Consider the following 25,545-nt stretch of genomic DNA (forward strand, 5'->3'; position numbering starts at 1 on the left):
GGAGAACTGGGGCTCTGGAATCAAATGTATCTGTGGCCCAAACGGGGTTCCTCTGCACAGTTGCTCCATGCCATGGGCAAGACATTTACAACCTCTCTGAACCTCAGTTTCTTCTGTAAAAAATGAAGACAGTTTCTATTCTGCCTATCTATTGTGATGGTTAGCAGTGACAACTTTAGAACAAGCCTAGTACCCAGAATGTGCTGATAAAGAAGGGAGTTCTTCTCATTTAGAGCTCACCCCATCAGAAGGAGGCTGTCTAGTTTGTGACCAGCCTAGAGCTCCTTGGAAAAGAAGGGCTCCATGAGCCAGAAAGGTTCTTGAAGCTTATCTTCAAGTCTCCTTGTTTGTCAAGGCGCTTATGCACAGAGATGGAGCAGAGTGGGAACTAAAAATTCAGGTCTGTCCTGGCACTTCTGCTCCATGTCTCTCTAGAAGGTAGCCTGGGCAACCACGAAATTTCAATTCTTGGGTAGTGCTGGTCTGCCCTCGAGGGCCCATCCTGGGCCCTGGTCCAGAAAGGGGACAAAACCACATCTGCTAAGTGACTGAACATACACATGTGGAAATAGCAAGCGGAGGAGGGATCAGACAAGGCCTCTGGGCCCTTGATTCTTATTGTTCACAGCGCCCCAATACCTCCAGGTATCCCCTACTCCATCCCAGCCCAAAGTGACTTTCACCTCATCAAACAGCTGCAGCATGATGGTGAGCACATCTGGATGGGCCTTGTCCACCTCATCAAAGAGCACCACAGCGTTGGGGCACTGCTTCAGCTTCTTGGTCAGCTGGCCACCCTCTTCATGGCCAATATAGCCTGGTGGGGACCCAATAAACTTGGCCACCTGGAAGAAGGAAGGGAACATATTGGGAAGGCCTTTCTATACCTTTTAGCTTTTCATATGGGCATGCACAGGAAAATGGCTTCATTCATTAAGACTGCCTGTATCCACAAGGATAGTCGGACTTTCTTTTGGGGTGATAAGAATGCTGCCATGGGAGAGCCTAGAGATCTTCTCTCTGTTTATTTCTTAGAGCAAGTCCTATGTAAAATAGACCAGTGATCCTCTTGCACACGTATGCCCCCAAAGGACAAATCCCAAGGCTGCTGGAATTATCTCAGGTCCAAATGACAAGGAACAAAAAAATATCCAGGCAGAATCATGTTGATTGACAGGCCCTCCAAATCACACTTCACCAGGGACTCTCACTTACCTCATGCCGCTCCTGGAACTCAGACATGTCCAGCCTGATGAAGCCCTGTGTGGAAACAAGAAGGAGTCTATTTGGGAGACAGGAAGGTAGAGGGAAGGGTTAAGGAAGAGGGCATCTCAAATATCCCCTAGGCTTTCAGACCACTCCAACACAAAATCCTCTATCCCATTCTCGTGTATTTTTTGGCTTCTTGCTTCCTTTTCTGTCTATTCATCTCCAACGTGACTCCCTCATTCCCTACCTTAATAAACCCAAGTCATGTCCCTGCTCTTCTAAGTCTGGCTCAGCAGGTCTCTTTTTTTCAGGCTTCTACTAGTCTGACCTAGAAGTGATCTTTTGGGAACTGCCCTTTGGAGTAAGGTTCAACCATGATTAGCCCCAGGGGAAGGGTATGCGTGCGTACATGTAGTATGGCGTTTGTGAGTTAGCATAGGCAGAGTGCCTACTCTTTTTCATGATGAATTTAGGGATTTATATTCACAGGTTCCCTGTCCCTCCACCCAGACCAGGGTTCCCCCAGGCTCCTCTCCCACTAGCACATGCTTCCACCTCAGAAAGTACACTCAATGAATACCCTTCTTCTGAGAGCTGAGGATGACAGGCTGCCAAGACCCTAGAGGGAGGTAGCTATCTATGTCTGAAATCCAGGCTATGTTCTAGATGGCTGCTGGTCAGAAATGTAGTTTTTCTGTGTTCTGTCACTCTATCCCTGAGGTACGGGGCAGCAAAAGAGCTCTGGCAGGGGCCTGGCTTCCAGTCCCAGTTTGGTCACAGTCTGTGTGGCACCAAGCAAGATGCCTCCCCTTTTGGAGCTGCAGTTTCTTCCTATGTAACACAGGCCCTTGTTTCCTCTCCCAGCCTCACGAAGAGCCTGAGGACAGCACCTAATCCAAGAGGTAGATAAAGGCTTGGAGAAGTATTAAGGCCATGTGGAGGTGATTACTGCTATGAGAGAACATGGGAACATCAGCCAGCAAGCATTTTCAGAGGGCCCTAGGCAGCTCAGCCAAGACAAACAAAAGCTTGAGGAAGAACAAGAGGATGGACATGAGGAAGCTAGGAGTTCTTCCCAGGGGGAGCAATGCACTAGAAGCCACAGATGGGTACCTAATGAAAATAGCTGACAGGCCCTGGATGCTTACTAAGTGCCTGGCAATGTTCTAAACAAGCTATACAGAGCTCAGAACATGTATAAGTCTGTGAGTTAAGTATTATTATCATTCCTACCTTCCAGGTAAGAAAACTGAATCACAGATTAAAGTAACTTGCCCAAGGTCACTCAGGTTTGAGAATTTAGCTCCAGGTCTGTCCTCTTAGCCACTAAAACTCTACTGCCTCATACTTCCTGCTCTGTCAATCAGTTCTTGGCAGTCTTCATCTGTAAGTTCTGCACTTTGTGTACAGATGTCAACTGTCCCAGGATACCAGAAGTATAGACTAATGCTCACTTATGTCAAGTGATGTGGGTTCTCATCCTAGATCTTTGCTGATCTGTTGAGTAACTCAACAAAATTTCATAGCTTTTTTTGGCTGGAACACTTTTGGTTTCACATAATCTTAGCTTAGAGTTATCTAGAAAAGAGGCAACAATTATAATAATATACAACATGTACTGATTACTTACTATGTGCTAATGGTATGTAGCAGTTTACATTATCTCATTTAATCTTCATAATAATCAAATGAGATAGGCACCATAATTGAACCCATTTTACAGTTGAGAAAACTGATGTGAACAGATATCCCAGCTAACTGCAGAGTAGTTTAGAGCTGGAGTTTGAACCCAGGTATGTGGACTCAGACCCTTGCTTCTGATCCCTTTGTCATAGTACCACTATAACTGCCATCTTCAGGGCTCTACCACCCTACCTCAGGATAAGATCACAGAGCACCATAAAGTACTTTTTCAAGAATTATTAACCTTAATAATGGAAGTTAACAAAACCGCTCAATTTGGGAGAAAGAGTAGAGGCTAATGAGAGAAAAAAATAAGCCAAAGATCCGATAAAGAAATTATACAAATGTGCTAATGAGACCTTGTGAGGTAACCATGTCCAGAGGTCTATCAGTGGCTTTTTACAAATAAGGAAACTAAGGATCACAGAGCCAGAACTTAAATTCAAGCCACTGACTTCCTGGCCAGTGTACATTTCATTTAGCCAGCCATACTCTACTGTTCCTGTGACATAACACTTCCTATACATCATTTCTTGGGTCCTGCTGGCATCAAGTACAGTGCAGGACTCTCAGGTTTTTGAAGGCAGGTCTCACACTTGCCTGTTACAAGGCCAGAAAATGTCTATGCTAAACACAGACTCTGCCCACAGGGCTTGTACAAGCAGGGGTTATATAGAGGTACCACCTAGGGTTTAAAAATTAAACACACAGATGGTTGTACTGGGCTTCTCATGCCTCTCATCTCCCTATTTGACATGGGAACCAATTGACAAGTTTACAATCTAGCCTTCTACTGCAGCTAGGGATAATAGTATTGAGAGGACAGTTGAGACTGGATTCTGATTTCATCTCTTCTCCTCACAAGTGACCCTGGATGGGCCCCTACGTGTTATAGGGTCTCAGTCTTCTCATCTGAAAAGTGGATCTAATTTACCATCTGTGCAATCTTTCTCATGGGATCGAACAAGACAGTCAATGAGGTGGTACCATGGAAAGTACACGGTGATAAATAAACATGAGATCAAGGCTCAGGCACTTACTTAAGGGTGCTAGAGCCTGAGGTCACTGTGACTCATAGTGTCTCACTGCATGCTCACAACATTAGACACAGGACTGAACAGCTTCACTTTGAGGCAAGAGAGCTGGAACCTGGAGGGGTCAAGTAACCCGCCTAAGGCCAGTAGGAAGTAGAACTAGAGCCTGTGCTGAGGAATGGCTGGCTCCAGGGTCTTGCCCACCCAGCCCCCTGCTCCTGAAGGGTGATGGTGTATTACAGGATACCATCATCATGCTTTCAGGGGCCCCTGCATTGGTGTTAGTCTGCCCCTAGTTCAGATGCGCTCACTAAAAATGATGTGCATCATCAGTCTCTAAGCAAGCCCCGTCTCCTTTCTACACCAGCAAGTCAGCCAATGCTTTCTTTCTTCCACTGTGTATGAAGACATATTAAGACAGCTTGGATAAGGAGATTATAATTTGTAATTAAATATTAACCTTTCTGACAGTATTAAAATTAAACCACTCAGAATTCTTCATCCCTAATCAGGTGGTTCCTGCCCGTAACTGTATCTTCCCTAATAGTCTTGCTAGTTTATAGCTCTTTCCAGAGTGCTAATTGTTTCAATCGCTGCCAACCTGATGAATTGTCTTAAAAATGCTATTTCAGTTGCAGCATATTAGCATGCCATGTGCTGCTTCTTGCCTACTGCCTGTCAAGTGGGTCTGCTCTGGGTTTGGTTGAGGCAGAGCATAGCTATTGGCAGAGCCAGGGAAGCTTAGGAGCTTTTAGTCAGTTATTAGGGAGAAGGGTGCCAGGGATGTGGCCCAGGAGGATACAACCTGAGTGACCTACCTTGTTTCTACGGCTTTCAGGTCCTCAAGGAGGAGACAAAGGGACAGTGAGGCCAGAAGCAGGATGGAAGGTGGTTAGGACTCAGCTGCTGGGGCAGTTTTGGCTACCAGAGGCTTGAGTAATTCCTCACTGTCTCAGCTAGGGAGGCTTTCCATAGAAATTAGGCAAGAGCATCTGGGGTCAGAAGCAACCTCAGATTTTGGGCAGGAGTACCTCAGCCTCCACAGGGGAAGGCTGGTAGAAAGAACGTTTGGCTTTAGCAGAAATGTTTCTGCAGTCTTCAAGGATGGCTCTGACACTTCTCTCTGTATGACAACATTTCTAGTTAGCATAGAAAGTCAAACTAAGTAGGCCTTGAAACCCAAGTCTGAATAAATATGGGTTAGGGACAGGCTTCTCATCTCTCTTGTGGTTGAGTCCAAAGGCTCCGAGTCATGGGGAAAAGGGGACTGTGACCACCCCACAGCTTAAGGCATAAGATATCAGGCATAAAAGCTCATATACAATGGAGAGAAGCAATACGGCATCTTTTCATTCCATTTGTTTTCTCCTACAGGCCCCAAGACTCTTTAGCATGGCCTTGATGTACTAGATAGTACTAGTATGTTTCTAAAGCTGTTTCCCTTTCTAGCCTGAGTTCCTCAAAGTACATGCCTGAAAATGCATGGATGAATCTCACGGGGTTCTTCCAAATGCCCCAGAAATCAGGCAGGGCAAGGATTATTTTCCTGTTTCATAGATGAATAAAAGGAGGTGCAGGAGGTTGGATAATTTGCCCAAATTCCTGGAACAACTGGTGGCCAGTCTGGGGCCAGACTGAGGCCTGCTTTCTGGGCCAGGGTCCATCTTTTTGATTCACTATTATCCGATTCAGGAGCCTAGAATTTTGGGGTCTAGCAGTAGTGGTGAGGTCTCCATGGCCTGCACACCAGGCCTAGATCCCAACCCTTACCTTTTTGGCATCTTTGTGCATATATTTGGCTGTCTGCTTTGCCAGCTCTGTCTTTCCTAATAAGAAGGAAGGTAGAGGTATTGGGTTAGAACCAAATGACTGTCTTCTAGAATGAAAGAATATTAGAAATGCATGGACATTTGAAATAACGTATTTTATAGATGGGAACACTGAGGCTCAGGGAGGGTCGGTGACTCTCCCAGTCACTGGGAGGGAGAATCAAAGGTGGAGCTGGAACCAGAATCCAAGTCTGGATGGCATCTTGATTTTTCTGTGGATGGAGATTGAGACTTTTTCTCTATAGCAGCATTTTAAAAGCGGGAGGTGGACTCTTATAATCCAGAGCCAATTTGTCCTTTGAAGCCCAGTGCAAACTTGCCTCTCACAGGAGCACCCTGACTTCTTGGTTACTGCACTGCACTTCTTTAGACACCTGTGGTCTTGCCAACCAAACAAAGGCTGAGGGAATAAAGAACACCTTTTCTTGGCCTCATAGCCTTTCTTCGTAACATAAAGAAAGAATGACAATACCAATGTGGTGGCTTTGAAGGGCCATTTGGTATGATGGCCAAACTGTTGGAAGTCACTGTCTAACATAGGAAATCAAGCTCTACAATATCATGGTGAGATGACAGTAACCTACATCTGGGGGAGTGCTAGGCCCATGAAGATGCTAACAGGGGAAAATGAGACAACAAATGCATGAAACTCCCGATCAGGGCAATGGTGGGAGGTGGTGGTGCAAGTTTGGGGGTGAGGGTGGAGAGTGAGGGGATAAGAATGCCTCAGATTATCCAGCCCAACAGGCTAGAAAAACACCCAATCCATTTGACTGAAACCAATTTTGCTAAGCATCCCCACTGTGTTGGCCATTAAGGGCTTACTTTAGCTTCCTAGAAGGTTATGTCCCAAGCTATACTAAATAAAGTTGGTATGCTGGGAAGCAGAGGTGGTTCAACTGTTCCCAAAGGGTAGCCTCTGGGGATGCACAGTGGCCAGATCAGGGCTATCAGACCCCAAAGGGGCCTGGTCACCCAGGTGAATTAGGCCCTAAATCACAGCTTCCAGAGGGAGGGGGATAATTCCAGCTATTTCTAATGTGACAGACAATCCTCTTGCTGGCTCTTTAATTTGGAGGCAGTTGTTTTCAGAGCTTTCAGAGTTGTATAGAAGTAGGTTGTGTGACCCTGACCCATAGCAGCTGAGGCTCCCCCAGCTCTCCTTCCCCACTTGCCAATATGCTCCCAGTTACCTATTCCAGATGATCCCAAAAAGAGGAAGACCAGAGGGTGTTCTTCGTCGTACCAGCCATTCTCCTTCCTCCGGATCGCTAGGGCCAAACACACAAGATGGGGTGGGGGTGGGGGGGGGACAGGGAGGGAGGCAGATAAATCAATGACACAAAAGGCAGGATAATTATCACTAAGTATACAATATGTTTTACTGCTCTGCGCCCACTCAAAGTCCTCACTACCATTAGTGCTGCCTAATCTGATTAGCTGGCAAGGCCCCTAGAGACACCTAATCAGGTTAGCATGGATTTGGAAAGCTGCCCAGAGCAGATTTCGGATAAAGTTTTCCAGGATGAGCACTCAGCGTTGCCAGGGAAACTGAAAGGCGGGTGGATGGTGAATGGAGGTGAAGGGGGTAGGGGGGTGGTGAAGGAGAATTCGAGAGGAACTTTAGCTCTCAGATGGCTGGTTATCCATCTACTCACCACTGGTGGGAGACTAAGCCTGCTTCCTATGCAAATGGAAGATACAGAAGCCCATGGCAGGCCCTGAGGTATCTGGGGTGTGAGCTCTGGACTCTTTCCCACTTGGGGAAACCAAGATCTAGTTCACTGTCTGGAAGTGTAGCCAAATGTACTTTCTGGAATCCAGTCAATGGTAGTGTGGAGCTCAGGGCACAGATGGATGAACCACTTGGTTATCACTGCCACTAACCATGGCCTCTAGTGGGGGAAGAGTGGTGGGGGAGTGGGATAGATACGTACTAGGTTCCCTGAGAGTTCAGCACTGCGAGCATGAGACCTGACCTCTCCTTTTCAGGAGGAAGTATATAATCGAGGGCTGTAACCATTCAAGGTGAGGAAATTATTATTATTTTTATTATTGTTGTTGTTATTTTTAAGGATTCTATTTATTTATTCATGCGAGACACACAGAGAGAGGCAGAGACATAGGCAGAGGGAGAAGCAGGCTACCTGCAGGGAACCTGATGCGGGACTCAATCCCAGGACCCTGGGATCACAACCTGAGCCAAAGGTAGACGCTCAACCACTGAGCCACCCTGGCACCCTTCAAGGTGAGGAAATTAAATGCCTAACTACAGAGTGGGAGAATCAGGCTCAGAAGCATCACTCAAGTAGAAGAGCAGGGGGCGAAATGAGGCAGAACTATTATATGAAGAATCATTTATTGAACATGCTATCTGCTAGGCACAACTGGAAAAACTGTCAACATTTTTGATTACTCAAGACCCACACAAACAACCTGAGAGGAAAAGTATTATCTTGAATTCTATTATATTGAACAGGAAACTGAGGCAAGAGATAAAGAGACTTGCCTAAGTCTCTATGTCATACAACTAGCAGATCACTAGTTGACTGGTAGAGATGATAGACTCTCTTCTCTCTCTAAACATTCCTTTTTTTTGCTCACATATGGCTGCTTTAAAAAGTGAAGTATTAATTTGTGTTGCATCAACGAGAACATGGCAATCAGAAGCAGGAAGGGGACAGAGTACTGTGCAATGTCAGGATTGGTCTACAGCTAGAACTGCATGTATGGTCTGGTTCTCAGAGTGTCGGGGGAGATTAACAAAGGGATATATGTCAGAAGACAAGACCAGGAAAACAAGTCAACTGAGAAAGAACTGATGGTCTTAGAGAAGTGTCTGCCAGTTCTGGGGTACAAAGATCCTAAATGCTATACTGTATGGTACAATCTGTATGGCTGGGTTTCAGAGAAGTAGCTCTGGAGGTCAGGGGAGGCTTTCTGGAAGAAGTGGGATTGATGAAGGATCATGGAGGCCAGGAAGATCTGGATGGGCAACGGTAGCCAGCATGACACAGGTGAAGAGACAGGAAATGAATAGGAGTAGTTGTGGGTGGGGTCAGATGAGGTTTCAAATACCTGCTTTAGGACTTCAGGTCTGTGCTGCGGCCTTTCTCACCTCAATCTTGAATGCTGTTACCTAAAGATCCTAGTTTTGGCCTCAGTGGGAACAGATGGAAGTGTAACCTCTTGGGAGACACCTCTTGAGAATCCTGAGAGGGGCCTGAGAAAACACTCAAATCCAGCTTCTTCCTTGGGAAAGGTCCCAGATCATCACTAAACTAGCTGAACCAGGCTTGGCTCTCAGAGGAACCCACTAGCCTCCCAGGTACCTGAAAGCTGGGGATGATGATGGGTAGTCCAAGCCTGGCTGAGACGGACTGAGAGAAACAGTGCCCTGAGAGAAATAAGAACCTGTGGGTGGGGTTTTGGGGGAGGCAGAGATATCAATGGCAAAGGCTAGACTTCTGTGGACACTAGGTGTGGATGTGTGTTGGGGCAGGGGTGAGAGAAGGGTCATCTGAAAGGAGTCACATTCTTCCAAAAGGTGAGTGAACTGAGAATGTAGGTTGGAAAGAAGCTGAGCATAAAGTGGGCTCAGGCTTCACAGAATATTTAGGAGAGGCAGGAGTACCCAAGCATCACTCAGACAGATGGCCTGGGGAAAGTTGAGTTCCTTAGGTTTCAGATACCTGAGGTTCTGATCCTGATTTCTCTTTCAGGAAAGCTTCCCAGGTATTGAGAGCTACACATTGCTGGGCTATGCAGTTCAAAAACACCATGGAGAAGGTGGAATTGGATTATGCCCGGGGCCATCTTTCCCCCTTCTTTTCTAATAATGCACCTGGGAAAGAGCTCTTTATAATGCCAGGCAGACTCCACCGCACAGCTGTCCCTGGCCAATTCTGCCAGACCCGGGGCATGAGTCTGGGGTGGGTTTGGTCTGGCCCCTGTGAAACAGGCGAAATGCCAACTATTAAACAATTACAACTCTGGATATTTCTAATAATATCTGAAGAGAAAAACGACCAAGCAGATGGGGTCCGACAGAATGAGAAATGGAAGCAGCTAGGCCAGACTGAGGGAGGCGGGCCCCAGGCTGTGTGGCTGGCAGGGTGGCTGATGGCCACGGCTGGGGGCCTTGAGGGTTTCTGCCAGGCTCCAGCACAGACCCCGTGGGCCACTGGACACGGGGCCAGAGGTGCTAATGTTCTCACTGTGGATCATCAAACCCAGCAACTTACCCTGTTCGCACCTTTCAGTCTATCAAAAACCTCGTAACTTCACTTGAGCCTCATTATGAATCTACAAAGCAGGCAGGGCAGGGAATCTGGGTCCCCTTTTTAAAAAAAGTTTACTTTTTAGTAATCTCTACACCCAATGTGGGGCTCAAACTCACAACCCTATCAAGAGTCATACGCTCTTCCAACCAAGCAAGATAGGTGCCCCTTGATTCCCCTTCTTATAGATGAGGAGATACGTGCAGAGAAGTTAGGTAACCTGCTCAAAGTTACACAGGTAAATAAATGAAGGCCCTGGGCTTTACCCCCAGAATTCGTGCTAACTCTTAAGCTTGAACTTGTGCTTCAGGAGTTTAAAGAAAGGAGTAGGCTCTTGCTGGCCACAGCATCTCCCATACCCTAGCCTCACCCAGAAAACAGTCTTTTGGTAGCATTTTAATCTGGCTCATTCAACTTTGATACACGGCCTCAGGAGCCCCTGTCCTCTGTCTCCTGACCACTGCTCTCTAGGCTTGGGATGGTATCAGGGTGCCCTGAGCAGGCATCTCAGCACCTTCCCTGGCTGGTCCCATCTCTGCAAGCTCCAACAGGCTTGGCTGCCTCTCCACAGGCTTGGCTAGCACCTGTGCCTCCTTGCTGTGTTCTTCCCTTAGCAGAATGGCTTCTCCTGGCTATGCCCACCACTACTGGGCCATCTTAAAACTCACATGCAGCAACCTTTTTGATTAACTCCACCACTCCACCTCTATGCCATTAACTCCTTATATCCTATATTCTACAGAATATTCTATATTTTCTGGTACACTTCCATCTACACGGTAGTAGGGTAGACAGCATAGGAGTTATGGCATCTAGTTTGGAGTCCTGGCTCTGCCACTTTCTAGAAGACTGGCTTTGAATAAAACACTTATTCCTGTAAAACCTTGGTTTCTTCAGCTATAAAATGGGAATGGTCAGACACATGCTAAGCCAGCCCACACGTAGATGAAATGAGTCCAGCGTTATAAAGGCACTTTGTATTGAGTGGAATAATCAGAAAAGTATAAACCACAATAGTCACAGTAGTAGTGGCAGCGGTAGTGGTGTGCTACAGATACCTCTTGCATCCTTGTGCTAGTCCTGGGCAGTAGGTATTATCTCTATTTTACAGAAGAGGAGACTGGGGCTCAATGAGGGGCAGTGCAAGAGGTTTCATCCACTTGTGCCCTTGTGTCCTGGAAGAGGGTGTGCTCTATGGTATGTCATCTGTGGGAGCAGATGCTAGCAGCTCCATTTCCTGAGGGGACCTTGGGACTAGCCCAGAGGTAGTATAATGCTTGCTGACTCAATGAATTAATTGTTGGTCTTTCTGGAATCCAAGGAAGAAAACACAGATACTTCAATTTCCATCTTACGGAGAAGAAGAGTGAGGCCTAGACCTAAGTCTCTTTATGCTCCCAGTGATCACTACTACTCTTGGGTGAAGAAGGTTTCCTCTTTCCTCTTCATCCCTCTCCAGGAACCTTCTCCATCTGTGCAGCACACAAGCTCTGGGCCAAGTGCTGGGCACCTACAAAGATGCCTAAAGTGAGGTCTGTGCTGTTTAGGTGTGCACTGCTCTGCAAACTGGCTTCCAAATGGGATGGGAGCACTGGGAGGAGTGTGGGAAGAGCCATCATGCCCAACTGACATCTGCACCAGGAAGCTGAGGGGGCATGGCCAGGCAGTACGAATGTGATGGGAGATTCCAGAGAGACCCATCATTTGCAAAACCAAAGGGAGAGGAGATAGCTGCTGCCTCCTCCCACCCTAGGCCTTCTTCCAGCTCTAGGTTCTGGGGCCATCTGGGTGGGCTGACTCCTTCCTGGATTATTTTTAGCCTAATCTGAAACAGCCCTTCAGAGGAACTCTTGTGGTTGAGTCACCTGAACATCTCTTAGCAATCTCCTGTCTACTGCTTGTAGGTTTGAGGGGCACAGCGAGTGCTCAAGAAGTGCTTGCTAGTAGAGTGGGTGTTGACTGGAGCCTCAGGGTGGGAGGATGAGTTGAGAACAGTTCTCAGTCTCTAAGAATCGGTGTTTATGAAGGAAAAGCATTGCTACTGAGTGGTTAATATATAAAAAATGCAAAGGATAGTTTTCGCTGAACACCACTCACTCTGGGTGTGTGTGTGTTGGGGTAGGAATCACTGGAAGAGCACCACCCTTCCTGGAGGCGGTTGGGATGAGAATCTATGTTAAGGAGAGGCTGAATGTCAAGATGGGCTGCAGGCTTCATTCACTTGAGTTTAGCAATCTTTTACACACCTGTGTGCCCAACCCTGGGGAAAAGCTGAACAAGAAGTATTTTGACCTTTGGAGAGAGACGTTCAAAGAGATGCCCTGTGGTATGTGGAGTGATAACAGGTGTCCACAGGAAGCCCCAAGAATGGGCCCTCGTGGAGGGCTAAAAAAGGCTTTCTGGAGAAGGCCTGGGTCTTGAGTGTCTCACTTAAGTGTCTCAGCAGGCTAGGGCAAGGGCAGGGTGGTCTGGACAATAAGGACATCTGAAGTGGTATGGGGTGGAGGTGGGACTGCAAGCAGTTTTCTAAAGTAATCACCTCATATCATGACTCAGGGATGGCCTGGATGTATTTCTCAGCTCAGGAACAGGACTCTAAGGCGGAGAGTAGGGGAGGGGTGTGGAGGTGGCCCACAAAGGTGCAGGGCTTGGGCAATTACATTTTTGGACTGTCAAAAAGGGAAGTAAAGCACGAGATAGCCCACTGTGTGTCACATGGCTGATGCTGAGATTCTGAATTTGAGCCAGACCTCAGCACAGAAGATCAGTTGCGATGGCAGAGCTTTCCTGAGGGAATTCGTGGGCATCAGAGTCAAGTGGAAGCAGGTGCAATGGTTGGTGATAGGCATCTGGTTAGAGAGCTGCAGGGAAGCTTCTAGGTGTGCAGGCTAAACCCACAGCAGGACTGGGGAATGGCCTGTCCATTTGAGGGGTCAAAGGTCAGATACTATGAGTGTTACTATTTCAAAATACTCCTGTTTCTAATATGCTTGTGAGCTACTAGAGGGCAAGCTTATAGCTATTCTTTTTTCCTCAAAGCACAGAGATGGCCAAGGGGCCCAGCCAAATTAATTCAACAAACTGCATTACTGAGCTACTTCAAGCAGAGTACTGTGCCAGGAACTGGAAAAACTAAAATGATTCAGTCACGGTCTCTGCTCTCAGAAGTCTACAGTCTGTTGCTCCTGAACTGAGTTAGGCTAAGTAAAAACAGCCAGAGCTGTGGGAGATGGGCAGGGCTAGGGTGGGGTCAGGAAAGGGCCAGAAGGAAAGGAATTCCAAGCAGAGAGGGCAGCAGGGCAGCATCAACAAGTGCAAGCAGATCAACACAGCGTGTCCAGGGAAGCAGAAGCGAGTGGTAGCCAGGTGTATGTGCAGGGGCGGGAAGGGGGGCAGGGGGGGGCAGCAGTGAGCCATGTATACTGGGCTACAGCAGCAAGAGCCACTCAAGGATTTTAAACAGGGGAGTTCTTACATTTTACAGAGCTCACTCCAGCTGGGGAGGAGAAGTGATGCCAGGAGAAGGAAAGGAGACAGGGAGACCAAGAAGGAGGCCACTCAAGATTCAAATGGCAGATCCTGAGGTTCTGAGCAAGGGCAGTGGTATTAGGAAAGGAGCGTAAGGCTAAGTTTGAGACCCATTTAAGAGGCAGAATGCTAGAACCTGGTATGTGATGGGCGGTAAGGGGTGAGGGAGAGGGAGGAGCCCAGGAATTATCTAAGTTTTTATTTAGGAGACTAGTGAATGGTGGTGCCTTTACTGAGATAGGAGAACAGGAGGTGGGCAAGTTGGGAGGAAGAGGATGGGAGTCTAGCCCTGAATGTACTGAATAGACTGCTGGTTGCTTTTCTGAGGAGAATGGTGGGACATAGAGGCTCTGAGCTCCCAGGAGGTCTGCCCATCAGGCTAGGCATCCTCCCCCTCCCATGACCAAGAGTAGCTCTGGATTCTGGAAGGAGAGTCTCACTTTCAATGCCAAGGCTCCGGCTTGTGGTAAGTAGGCTGGCTTTGCTTTGGCTCTGGTGACCCTAGAAGACCAGAGAGGCCATGGGGGCCTAAGCTAAGGGGTTGGTACTTTATCTCCTCCATTTGTAAGGCGGTAACTGTGCGCCAGCCTTGCTAGAAGCCCTGCAGCTGGGGATCACACTGATAAATTCACTGTATTACTTTGCACAAATCAATATCCCAGCACTTACCAGGGGTTGATGTGACCGAAATTGGTTTCAGCCAATTCGTGTGGGTAATAAATGGCCATTTATCAAATCAATTCATTCTGCGGCACTTCTCTGGCTGCCCATCCTCATGGTACCCCTGGGGTGCCAGGCTCCACCCAGCCAGTCCCTAGCATATATCTGATGCTAGCCTAGAGGATCCAAAGAGACCCAGCCTATCCCTCTGGATCCACTTCTCTCTCCTGTACCTCCTTCAGTCTGGAGACCTTGAAGCACTGGCTGCTGCTTGCCTACCACAAATTCTGACCCAGAGAGTACCTCATGCTCCACCTGGGTTGGTAGGTGAATATTATCGGATCATTATCAATGTGATCACTGGCCACAGGCTTCTTAGCTAGCAGGGGATATAATTACCACACAAATGGAGGAGATACACCAACCCCACAGCTCAGGCCCTAATACCTGTCTTTCCTAAGGTCCCTAGAGACACAGCAGGGTCAGGTCAACCTACATAACACGCGAAAAGGTGTAGGGATAAGGCAGGGTTTGGGTAAAAGAATGGCGCTTTGGGTAGAGGAAGGCTCTCAGGGAAGACTTTCTGACAGCTCCTCAGAGGTGGGCAGCTGAATCATTTATTCCTGCTCTGGGCTAACAACAAGGAGAGGCTAAATGGGTGGTACTTTAGAGGCTGGTGTAGGATCAGAGGAAGAGGCTAGACTGGGGCTAGTCCTGGTTTGAAGGCAGTAACTATGGGCCTGATCTAAAGAACATGTCCAGCCCTAGATGGTAAACATCCTGAGCATGTGCTATATAGTGAGATAGTCATGGATTTGGCACCTCAGTTCACAGGTGAGGAAACTGATGCTCAAAGAGGCCGAGTGAGTATGAATCATACAGTTGATAAGTGGGAGACACACTATCTGACCATGTTGGTCTAATTCTCTCCATCCCAACATCCTCCTCCCCATTCCCTTCAACTTCTGGGAGTTTCAGATCTAATGGGCTTGAGAAGTCAGGGAGAGGTAGGAGGTCAAAGAGGAGCAGCCTGGGAAAGGGCCATGTAAGAAGCAGAGGGAAAACACTAGGATGGCAGCTGCAGTGCTGGTCCACGTGAACAGACACTCCAGCAGAAGATGCTTTCTTAGCTCTCCACCAGGTAATAACATCTCTCCCATAGGCAACTCCTTTCTTCAACCCTCAGGAGCTCCCAGGGTCTCTTCTCCCTCCAATTCAGCCCTTGGCACACGGTTCTTGTGTGTGCCTGCAGGCAGCCTCTGACCTCTAGCCAGTAGAGCAGCTCTGGCCTGCGGGCTCCTTTTAACTGCTGCTGAGGTCAGGACCCTGATGGGGGGGCTCATGACCACTGCCTGAGTCCCACTGGTGTGTGAGAATGATGGAGATCAGGCTGGGCTCATTGTGCTGCAGGGGTGGCTGCCTTCTCTACTCTAATTGGTATCCTAGGGTTGAAGAGCCACTCCAGAATGTCCCAGAGAGGCACTGTATTGTGATACAGCCCGATGTCTCCTTTTATCGGTGAGCCTCTACCACGTGCTGTCTTTGGTTGGACTGGAACACATCTGGTGGGACCAGATGCTTGCAGAGAAAGGGTAAGCAACATGAATAGGACTGAGACACTGTAGGGCAGAGGTTTTCAAACTTGAGCTAAGCAGCACAATCACCCGCAGAGTGTTAAAACAGACTGCTGGGTCCTACCCCAGAGTTTCCAATTCCATAGGTTTGGGGTGAGGCCTGAGATCTGCAAATCTAACAAGGCCCCAGAGAATGCTGATGCTGCTGGTCCAGAGACCATGCTTTGAGAACCATTGCCTTGGGGGATATTTGTTTAAGTTGGGCCCAGGTTACTCTGCTCCTGCCTCATCTGTCTGCAGTCACCTTCAGAGAATCATGCGCCTGAGTCAGAGAACAGAGGTGAAGTCATCATCCTGAGCAGAACCCTAGTTTTCTATTCCCTCTAGTGGGGTCTGCATGGGCAGGAGGGCAATTAGAGTAGGGGTTACACCAGACAGCAGTCTGGCTCCCAGTATGCGACATTAGAGCTTCTAGGGTCAAGAGGAAGGCACTTAAGACTTGTTCAGGATGTTTGTCAGCTAGCTACTACTGACAAACTATACTGAAGAGTGAGAGTTCCAGGCTGGGAGACAAAAGATAGAAGTTGTAGTTCTGGCTGAGCTGCTACACTACAAGTGATGCACAAGCTCCTGTTCTTCTCTGGGTCTCAGCCTGCCTACCTGAAAAGTGGGGGATGGGGACAGTGGACCGGATGAAAGTCAGAGTTAGAGCACAGGAAAGCAGCCTTGAGCAATTATTATAAATGCTTTGTATCTCAGCTTCCTCATCTGTAAAATGGGAATTTGGGGCACTTGGGTGGCTCAGCCGGTTAAGCGTCTGACTTCAACACACATCATGATCTTGGGGTCCTGGGATCGAGCTCCGTGTTGGGCTCTCTGCTCAGTGGGGAGTCTGTTTCTCCCTTTCCCTCTGCCCTCCACTCATTCTCTCTCTCTCTCTCTCACACACTCTCTCAAATAAACAAACAAATAAATATCTTCAAAAAATAATAAAATGGAGATTTAATGGTACCAACCTCATGGGGTTGCTGTAAGGATTAAATGACAACATACATGGAGAGCTTATCACAATGCTCAGCACACAGAAAGTACTCACTGAATGTTAAGTTATAATCTTATGAGCCACCTCTGCATGGTACGGTGACAGCAAGGCGTACTCTTCACTACAGCAGACCATGAGCCACCCCACCCATTTTTGGTCGCTGCGTCCTGATACTCACCAGCACCCACTGTGGCGATGGCACTCTCCTGGCCAATGATGTGCTCCTTCAGCCGCTGCTCCAGGGGAAAGCGGCGCCGCTCCTCAGCCTCACGCTTCCGCTGCTTCTCTTGATACTGTGAGGAGAAAGGGAAGGTGGCTCAGGATTGTTTCATTCTACACTAAAACCCAGGGGCAAAAAACACAGGTCTGGGTCTCCAGGAGTCCTGCTGCACACTCTTGCTCTGGGCCACTGAAGGCTAGCCCAGTCCTTCCCATTGTTCCCTTGCTCACTCCATGCTCAGGAGTCCTGGCTCACTCTGCTAGTAAAATAAAGTATTGCTAGTAGATTAACACTTGGCTCTGGAGTCTGATAGAAGACCTGCATTTGAATCCCAGCTTTATCACTTGTAAGATGTGCTTATCATCTGGAGTAATTTACTTACTCTGTTTTCTCACCTGGAAACTGGGGATTAAATATGACGACATACATAATGAGCTGGCATGTAGTGTAAGTGCTTAACAAACATGGGTTCTTTCCTTTCTACATATCCTCTTGCAAATCTTCTTGGTTTTCACTCTCTCTTTTTTTTGGTGTAAGTTCTATGCACAATGGGGCTCAAACTCACAACCCTGAGATCAAGAGTTACACACTCCACTGACTAAGCCAGCCAGATGCCCTGAAAACCTTTTTAGTTTTTATACCAGAGCTATGAACATCCTCCACTTCAATGATACTGCATTTCAACTAAATACAGCTATTCAGCAACTGCTGTGTGCTTGGCCCTGTGCACACCATGATAGAAATGGCACAGTGGGGAGAAGGAGGAGGACTGAAGCCCAAGACTGGAACCCAGATGCTGCTAAGTGCCCGTGTGTGTCTGGCCCTGGGCTTGTTGGTTCACTTCAGAAAGGGCGGAGCTCCTCAGGAAGGAGGCCTGAGCATGACCACACTATGAAGAACAGAGGAGAGCCAGGCCTGCCCTCAGGGAGCTCTAAGTTGGACAAGGAGGGGAGGGAGGGCTCATACACAAATACTTCTCAGGGCATCTGGGTGGCTCAGTCTGTTAAGCATCTGACTCTTCAGCTCAGGTCTTGATCTCAGGGTCATGAGTTCAAGCCCTGCTTAAAAACAAAAACCAGGGGATCCCTGGGTGGCGCAGTGGTTTGGCGCCTGCCTTTGGCCCCGGGCGCGATCCTGGAGACCCGGGATCGGATCCCACATCAGGCTCCCGGTGCATGGAGCCTGCTTCTCCCTCTGCCTGTGTCTCTGCCTCTCTCTCTCTCTCTCTCTCTATCATAAATAAATAAAAATTAAAAAAAAAAAAAAAAACCAGGTGTGCCTGGGTGGCTCAGTCAATTGAGGTCTGCCTTGGGCTCAGGTCATGATTCCAGGGTCCTGGGATCAAGCCCCACATTGGGCTCTCTGCTCAGCAGGAAGTCTGCTTCTCCCTCTACCTGTGGCTTCCCATGCTTGTGCTCTCTCTCACATGCTCACCAGCTTTCTCTCTCAAATAAATAAATAAAATCTAAAACAAACAAACAAACAAACCAAATTTGTTGCATGTTTGTGAATCTATCCTCTAAATCGATTATGAGCTGCCTGAGGGCAGGCACTGTCCTTTACTCAATGCACAAGTCCTGGCACAATGAAGGCAGCTGGTCAATGTTTGCCAAGTAAATTTGGTAATAGATAAGAGGAGAGAATTAACAGCTGAACTGGGTGGCACAGGAATCCAGAGAGGGGAAGGAGATACAAAGAAGTTGGAGTCCTGGGCTCGGCAGGAGCTGTGGGACTATCTAGAGGCCATCAAGGGAAGGTGAGTATACAGGTCTGATGATAAAGTGCTCACGGAGCCAGGTGGATGGGGGAAGGAAGCAGGCCTTGGAGTGGGACAGAAAGACCTGGATCTTCAGGAGCCTCTTTTCTCCTAAGACCTTGTAACACTGATAGCTCTCTAGAAAGAGAGCTGCCCAGGTAAGGCCCTGTCACAAAAGTTGTGGCTGCAGATTGCTCTTGCAGGCAGAGTGGATGAAAAATACCTGCTGCTTGGGCAGTGTTTTCCTGTTACAGTAGTGACCTTGACAGAAGTTAAAAAAAATAAATAGCAAACAATCCAATTTTGGCTGTTGCTATCAGTCTGTAACTGAAAGCTCCCATCAGTCCTGGGTTTCATATGGAGCAATAATTCGGCACCAATCCCAGTGGAGCGACGCTTGCCGGTTGGAATCCAGAGTGTCACTGTGCAGCTCCCTCAGGCGCCACATACATCACCTGGCTCTGACGACTCCACCACATATCTGCCTCCTCCTTCTCCCTGCCCACCCAGCCCCTCTCAGCACTTGGGTCCACTGGGCAGGAAAGGCTCTGATGGGGCGATACAAGCATACTGCCTGGTTCTGCACTGGCTTGAGGCCTGGCCGGCTTGGAGTCAGGCAGGCCACAAAAGCAGCCTGAAGCAATGGAAGCTGGCTGCCGAGGGTTTGCTGGGTCTGCTTCCTCACTTCCCCTCAGTGAGGGTGTCTCAGAGTATTCCTGCCTCTGGGCCTTTGCTCATACTGCTCTCTCACCACAAAAGTCTCCTCTACTCCCATCTACCTCTAAGTGCCCTGGTGATCTCAACTTAAATACTACATTGTCTAAAGAGCCTGTTGTAAGGTTTCATGCCTGCCCCTGGTACCTTCAGAGCACTTAACTGCCTGTCTGTCTCTCCTTACTCAACTGTGAGGTCCTCAGTGACAAAGATCATGTCTTATTCATCTCAACAGTTCTATCACATAGCACAGGGCCTGGCTCACAGAAGGAGTCAATGCATGCTGCCAACTGAGGAGGTTAACTACTGATTGTGGAACAGCTGCTGAGTGCCAGGCACTATACAGAGGCACTGCACTTTGTATAGTGTCCCCATCTGAAGCTTGGTTCCTCTTTTGGCTCATAGTGGGGCAAGCTGTGTGGCATAAATAAGCAGCTTTTGCTCCAGGCAGATCTGAATTCAAACCTCACCCTGTCTACTCACTAGCGAGCTGACCTTGGGGAAGTTAATTCACCTCCCTGAATTTTTGTTTCCTCATTTCAAACACAGAAACAGTAATTCCCATCACCTTGCAGGCCTTGGTAGGATGCTGGTGAGGATTAGGTGAGATAACATACACAAAGAATGTGGCAGAGTCTCTGGCACATAGGCAATGTACAGGTAGCGGTGGTGTTGTGAGGGATGCAAGTGGAGAGCACAGCAGCTGCCCCGTGACAGGCCTCTGATAAATGTTACTTCTTTTCTCCTTCACTGCATTTTGATAACTATCTAACCCAGTGCTTTTTGGGCAGATGGGGTGGGGGCACTGGAACCCTTTTAGCTAATTTAATCTGTATGAGCTCCACAGATGAAGAGTTGCTCTGGCTCAAGCAGAATCTAGGAGCCTAGTCCACTTAGATGCCCCCACTGCCCCAGAAATGGCTCCTGAGGCTCCTTCCTTAGGAAGCCTAGGTCTACAGGGTATCATCTCAATACCAGCTGGGTTCCTGGGATACCTCCACTGTACAAGGCAGCTCATCTCTGCCTGTCAGTTTCCCTTACATGGTAGAGAATTCTGCTTCTAGGTGCTTTCCATGCATTGATCTGTGGGGCCTCACAGAACATATCTTTTTCCTCTGTCACAGGCAAACATGACTTTTCTTGCCACTCTGTTGGTTTGGGTATAAACACTGTGGTCTCCCTAAGTGTTCTCTAGGGAAACATTTTTATCTCCTATAACTCTTCTTCAGTGTCATGATTTTAGGTGGTTTTAGTATTCCTGTTATTTTCTTGGATGGCCAGGGGAAGGATCCTTGACTTCTATGGGAGTGAGTATGGGGGAAAGGTTATACTGGGATCTGGCTGGTTTCTTTTCTTTTATTTTTTTATATTAAAGATTTAGTTACTTATTCTGGCAGGGGAGAGCACATGAGCAGAGGGAGAAGGAAAGCAGACTCCCCACTGAGCATGGAACCTTATGCGGCCCCACATAAGATATACTCAGATATACTCAAGATAACCTCAAGATAATGACCTGAGCTGAAATCAAGAGTTGGATGCCCAACCAAATGAGCCACCCAGGCACCCCTGGCTGGTTTCTTCAGAGCTTTCTAGATGGTCCTGGGAAATATTCAACCCATGGCCTAAATCTGGCTACATCCTGGTTCTCCCCCAGCCTGGAGCCCTAAATATCTATTCAGAACAACTTCTGAGAAGTTCTGAAAACTTCAGACTTTTTGATAAAAATGTATAGGATGCTAGGATTAAACCAGGTTAAAGGTTAATGCTTTATGCTCTTTCCTACTGCTTAGCACAGTCTGTATTTTTTAAAAAAGTGTTGAATGAATGAATGGCTTCTGAAGGTATTAGCTAGGAACCCAGGCTTGTGAAACACTAGTGGAAGAACCTAGGAAAGGAAAATAGTTGGTCTGTTTATATTCTACCTCGGGGAGGAGAGAAAGAGGGGAAAAGGCACTTGGTAAGGGCTCCATAAATGTAGGCTACTAGTATTCCTGGCTTTTTGAGGAGATGAGGAGGAAGCCTTATAGGGATTAAGGTTGAAGCCCTACTTTGACAGGGTTCCACTAGAGGAGAATATGGGGCAGGTGGCCTGGCCTACAGAAGCAGAGGGCACTGGGCTGAGAGGCACTAGGAAGAAGCCACACAGGAGAACAGGAGTGGGGCAGTGATCATCTTAATAAAAGCCATATGCAATTAGCTTCAGAAGCCCTCACCTGGAGCCAGCAGCAACCAGCTCCCCATGCTGCATCTTGGCTGGATAATCGTAGCCACTGGTATCCATCATTCTTGATTTAATATGGCACCCCTCCTGGCTGTGAGTGCATTTACAGGAAAGGGCTGGGAGGCTGGGGTGAAACCTAGCTGGACTCGCTCAGAAATGGGCGGTTGGGATGCATGGTTCTTTTGGGGAGGGTTACAAAGAGAAGGGGTATGTCAGGCACCCCTATTATTGGGTATCCTTCAGGAAACAAGTATGATAATGAACCTGGCAGTGTGTTCACCAAAAGCAGCTGAGGCAAGGGTGGGAGTGGTGAACAGGCAAAATGAGACCCTGGGCAAGAATATGATAGGTATGGAGGAGGGAAGAGAAAAAAAGGCCAAGTTACAATTTGCTTCTCATGGAGGTCAGGGCCATAGAGCTTACTAGATGCTCTCAGATATACTCAGATATGCCCCATCCTTCTAACTGTGACCTCAACTCGCATCACAGCGTTTCTGCCATGCTCTGAAGCTAGAATGGCAGAGAGGACTAGGTAGGAAAGTCACCAAAGGGACTAGGGGGCAACAGATGAGATTAATGTTAGGGGATGATGGTAAGAGTTGCCCAGGAGGTCCAATAAAGAAGCTGGGGGAGAGAGGCACTCAAAGGACTTGAAAATTTCCTGAACTAACTCATAAAGTATACATCCTAGAGGAGGAAGTTAGGGAACAGTATGTGTCAGTTCTATTATACTTGGTGTCAGCATCCTGGACTCCATTCTCCTCTCTTCCAGTCCATCCACCTTGCAGCCAGAATGATGTTTTAATATGTAAATCAGATCATATCACTCTGCAAATAGCTAGGCTGATCCAAAGACTGGTAAGAGAAGATTAAGAGGGGCAAGGACTGGCTCAAGTGAGAAGGTGAGTTGTGTTCTCTGCATCATATCAGGAGGTATAGGATGCTGATTATCCTGTAACTGGTGATGTTCACTTTGATCACTTGGTTAAGGTGTTCTGTACCAGGTTTCTCCATTACCATTTTCCCCTTGGTAATTAATAAGTTTCCTGTGGGATGAAGATCTGAGCCTATTTAAATAATCCTGTTACTCCTCAAACTCCTACTCACTAGTTATAGCATCGATTGCTAAGTCTCACCTGACTGGGGACCAGCTGCTGTAATCCTCATGGCCCTAAGAAGTTCAGAATATCTCCTCCTCCACTGTACAGAGATGAAGTAAATTAAAACAAGATTCCACTGGTAGCAAGTAATAGAGACAGAATGCTAACCCTTGCAGTCTGGCTCCAGAGCTTGCACTTGCCGCCCTGGAGGTAAGAAAAAGATCTGTTCTCTGCCTCAGGGAGTTCAAAGTCTGTTTAGGGAGATGAGATTTAAAACACAAATCTCCTATTCCTACACGGGGGCTATTAGCATGGGGCTACCTAATGATTTTACTGAAAATAAACACCAGAAGTTGTTCTTGCCAGAAATGCATAACCTGAATTTGATCATAAGGAAACATTAGACAGGCCCAAATTGAGGGACATTTTATAAAATAATCTGCTTGTATTCATTAAATGTCAAGATCATGAAAGACAAGGAAAAACTGAGGAACCATTCTAGTCTAAAAGAGACTACTAAAGAGACATGAAACTAAACCCAACTTGGGATCCAGAATTCTCTTTTCTTGTAAAGATAATTATTGGGACAACTGGTGAAATGTGAGTAACATCTATAGAGTAGTTAATATCAATATTTACTCTGCTTTTGAGGACTGTACCGAGGTAAGAAAATGTCCTTGTTTTTTTAGAAAACACAACTATTTAGGGGTAGGTAAAGGGGCATCATGTGTGTTATTCTTAAATAGTTCAGAAAAAATTGTGTATCTCTCTATATACAATATTTACATACATCATAAAGCAAATGTGATAAAATCTTAACAAAAGGTAATGTGGGTGAAGGGTTTACAGAATTCTTTGCACTATTTTTGAAATTACATAAAAATTAAAATAAATCAGGATAATCCTTACCTTTGGGGGATGAGTAGTGACTGGAAGAAGTATAAAATGGGTTTCTGAGTGTAATGGTCTGTTTCTTGATCAGATGTGTTTAGTTTGTGAAAATACAGTGAGCTATATACTTAAGATATGTGTACCTTATGAAGTGTATTTCAATAAATTTTTATAAAGTTAAAAACAAAAGAGAAAGCAAAAGTTTGTCCCCATAAAGCACTGTATCTGGCCCATAGTAAACCTGCAGTGAAGGTCAGATGGTACTGTCCTCCATATAGGGTGTACGGCCAAGCACAGAGCTAGGCATGCAACATGTTGGCATTTGAAATGAGACGCAGCAGGGAGAAGGCTGGGCAAGATGGGGAAGGAGTATCACTTTGCTCTAAGACAGGAGTAAGAGAAGCCTCTTACCCTCCTGTGTACCTCACCCCTGCTCTCCTAGAGGGCTTTCCTTGGCTCTGATGGGAGCACCCAGGCTTGCAGCCCAGAATGCAGGCCCAGGGGAGCATTGCATCCCCAGCTACCCCTGAAGCAAATGAAAAAATATAGATATAGGAAATGTGCTTGTGATTCTGTCACTGGGATATGCAAATAAAATATATATGATAGGCCTATCTGCCTAATATTCCTGCCAATTCATTCTCTGGGTGTGATTAAAATGAGCAATAAATTCCTCGTGAGTCTCGGTGGAATGAGGCTCCGGCAGTAGAGATGCAGGCTGGCACCAGCACGTCCCCCTCAGCTGAATATTCATCATGGAATAGCTCCCCATATTTTTGTTTTATCTGCCATCATGTGCACAGAGATATATTTCTACCTCTCTCCTTCATCTCTTAGTTAAAACATGAAATGGTCTAAGCTTTAAGTATTAAACTCTCCATGTAGTGAAATCCTTCAAATTGAGATCACAAGCTACTTTCTCTATGAAGCCTGCCCTGCTCACTCTGTCTGAAGGTGATCCATGCTTTCTTGGAGCCCTCACAAACTCTCTGCAGACCCCTCCTAATGTACAAATCAGTTTGTGGCTATCAGAGCTAAGAGTGCCTGCTCTCTCCCATCCTCCTCTTCTATATGGCCAACTCAGAGGACAGGGGCTGGGCTTCACCTACCTCTGAATCTTCCCAAGGATCTAGAGACCCTTCTGCACAGAGAATACTGAGAAACTGAGCAAACTGGCAGTAAGGAGAAAATCATTTCGGCTAGTTAAGGTGACAGAGATTTTTAGACAAGTAACACATTTTAAAAGGCAGGATGAAATTAAGAATTAGGGGACGTCTAGATGGCTCAGTGGTTGAGCGTCTGCCTTCAGCTCAGGGCATGATCCTGGAGTCCTGGGATCGAGTCCCACATTGGGCTCCATGCATGGAGCCTGCTTCTCCTCTCTCTGCCTGTGTCTCTGCCTTTCTCTCTGTGTCTCTTGTGAATAAACAAAATCGTTTTTAAAAAAAGAAATTAAAAATTAGGCTTATGGATGACTTGAAAATGGGAAAACAATCAAGAAATAATATTAACTGGGGCACCTGGCTGGCTCAGTTGGAAAAGCATGGGACTCTTGACCCAACACTGGGTGTAGAGATTACTAAAAAAAAGTAAAAATCCAGATTCCAAATATGGAACTAGGAAATATAAATGTCTGACAGGTCATCTAATAGGATTGGGGGGTCTGTGCTGGAGAATCCACACTTCCAATCTCTAAGGGGTCACATTTTAAATAAATAAATTCTTGGGTTGTCAAAATAAAAAATGGCTGCCAGTGTGAAATCAATCAGGTTAAAAAAAGAGGCCATCTATATGTAGATAGATA

General features: G+C 47.0%; 1 protein-coding gene across 3 annotated transcripts in view; it reads right to left on the reverse strand.

The window, feature by feature from the left end:
* Positions 1 to 25,545, reverse strand: part of CLPB (ClpB family mitochondrial disaggregase) — a 147,170-nt gene that overhangs the window by 9,113 nt on the left and 112,512 nt on the right. For all 3 annotated transcript variants that reach the window (XM_026010551.2, XM_026010552.2, XM_072727339.1), the window contains 5 exons: positions 17,018 to 17,132; positions 6,949 to 7,026; positions 5,697 to 5,752; positions 1,216 to 1,260; positions 684 to 845 (listed from right to left, as the gene is read on the reverse strand). In XM_026010551.2, the coding sequence (XP_025866336.1) occupies positions 684 to 845; positions 1,216 to 1,260; positions 5,697 to 5,752; positions 6,949 to 7,026; positions 17,018 to 17,132 (456 nt within the window). The remainder of the gene's footprint in view (positions 1 to 683; positions 846 to 1,215; positions 1,261 to 5,696; positions 5,753 to 6,948; positions 7,027 to 17,017; positions 17,133 to 25,545) is intronic.

This window comes from Vulpes vulpes, chromosome 11 (assembly GCF_048418805.1).
Source record: "Vulpes vulpes isolate BD-2025 chromosome 11, VulVul3, whole genome shotgun sequence".
In the NCBI taxonomy this organism is placed as follows: Eukaryota; Metazoa; Chordata; class Mammalia; order Carnivora; family Canidae; genus Vulpes; species Vulpes vulpes.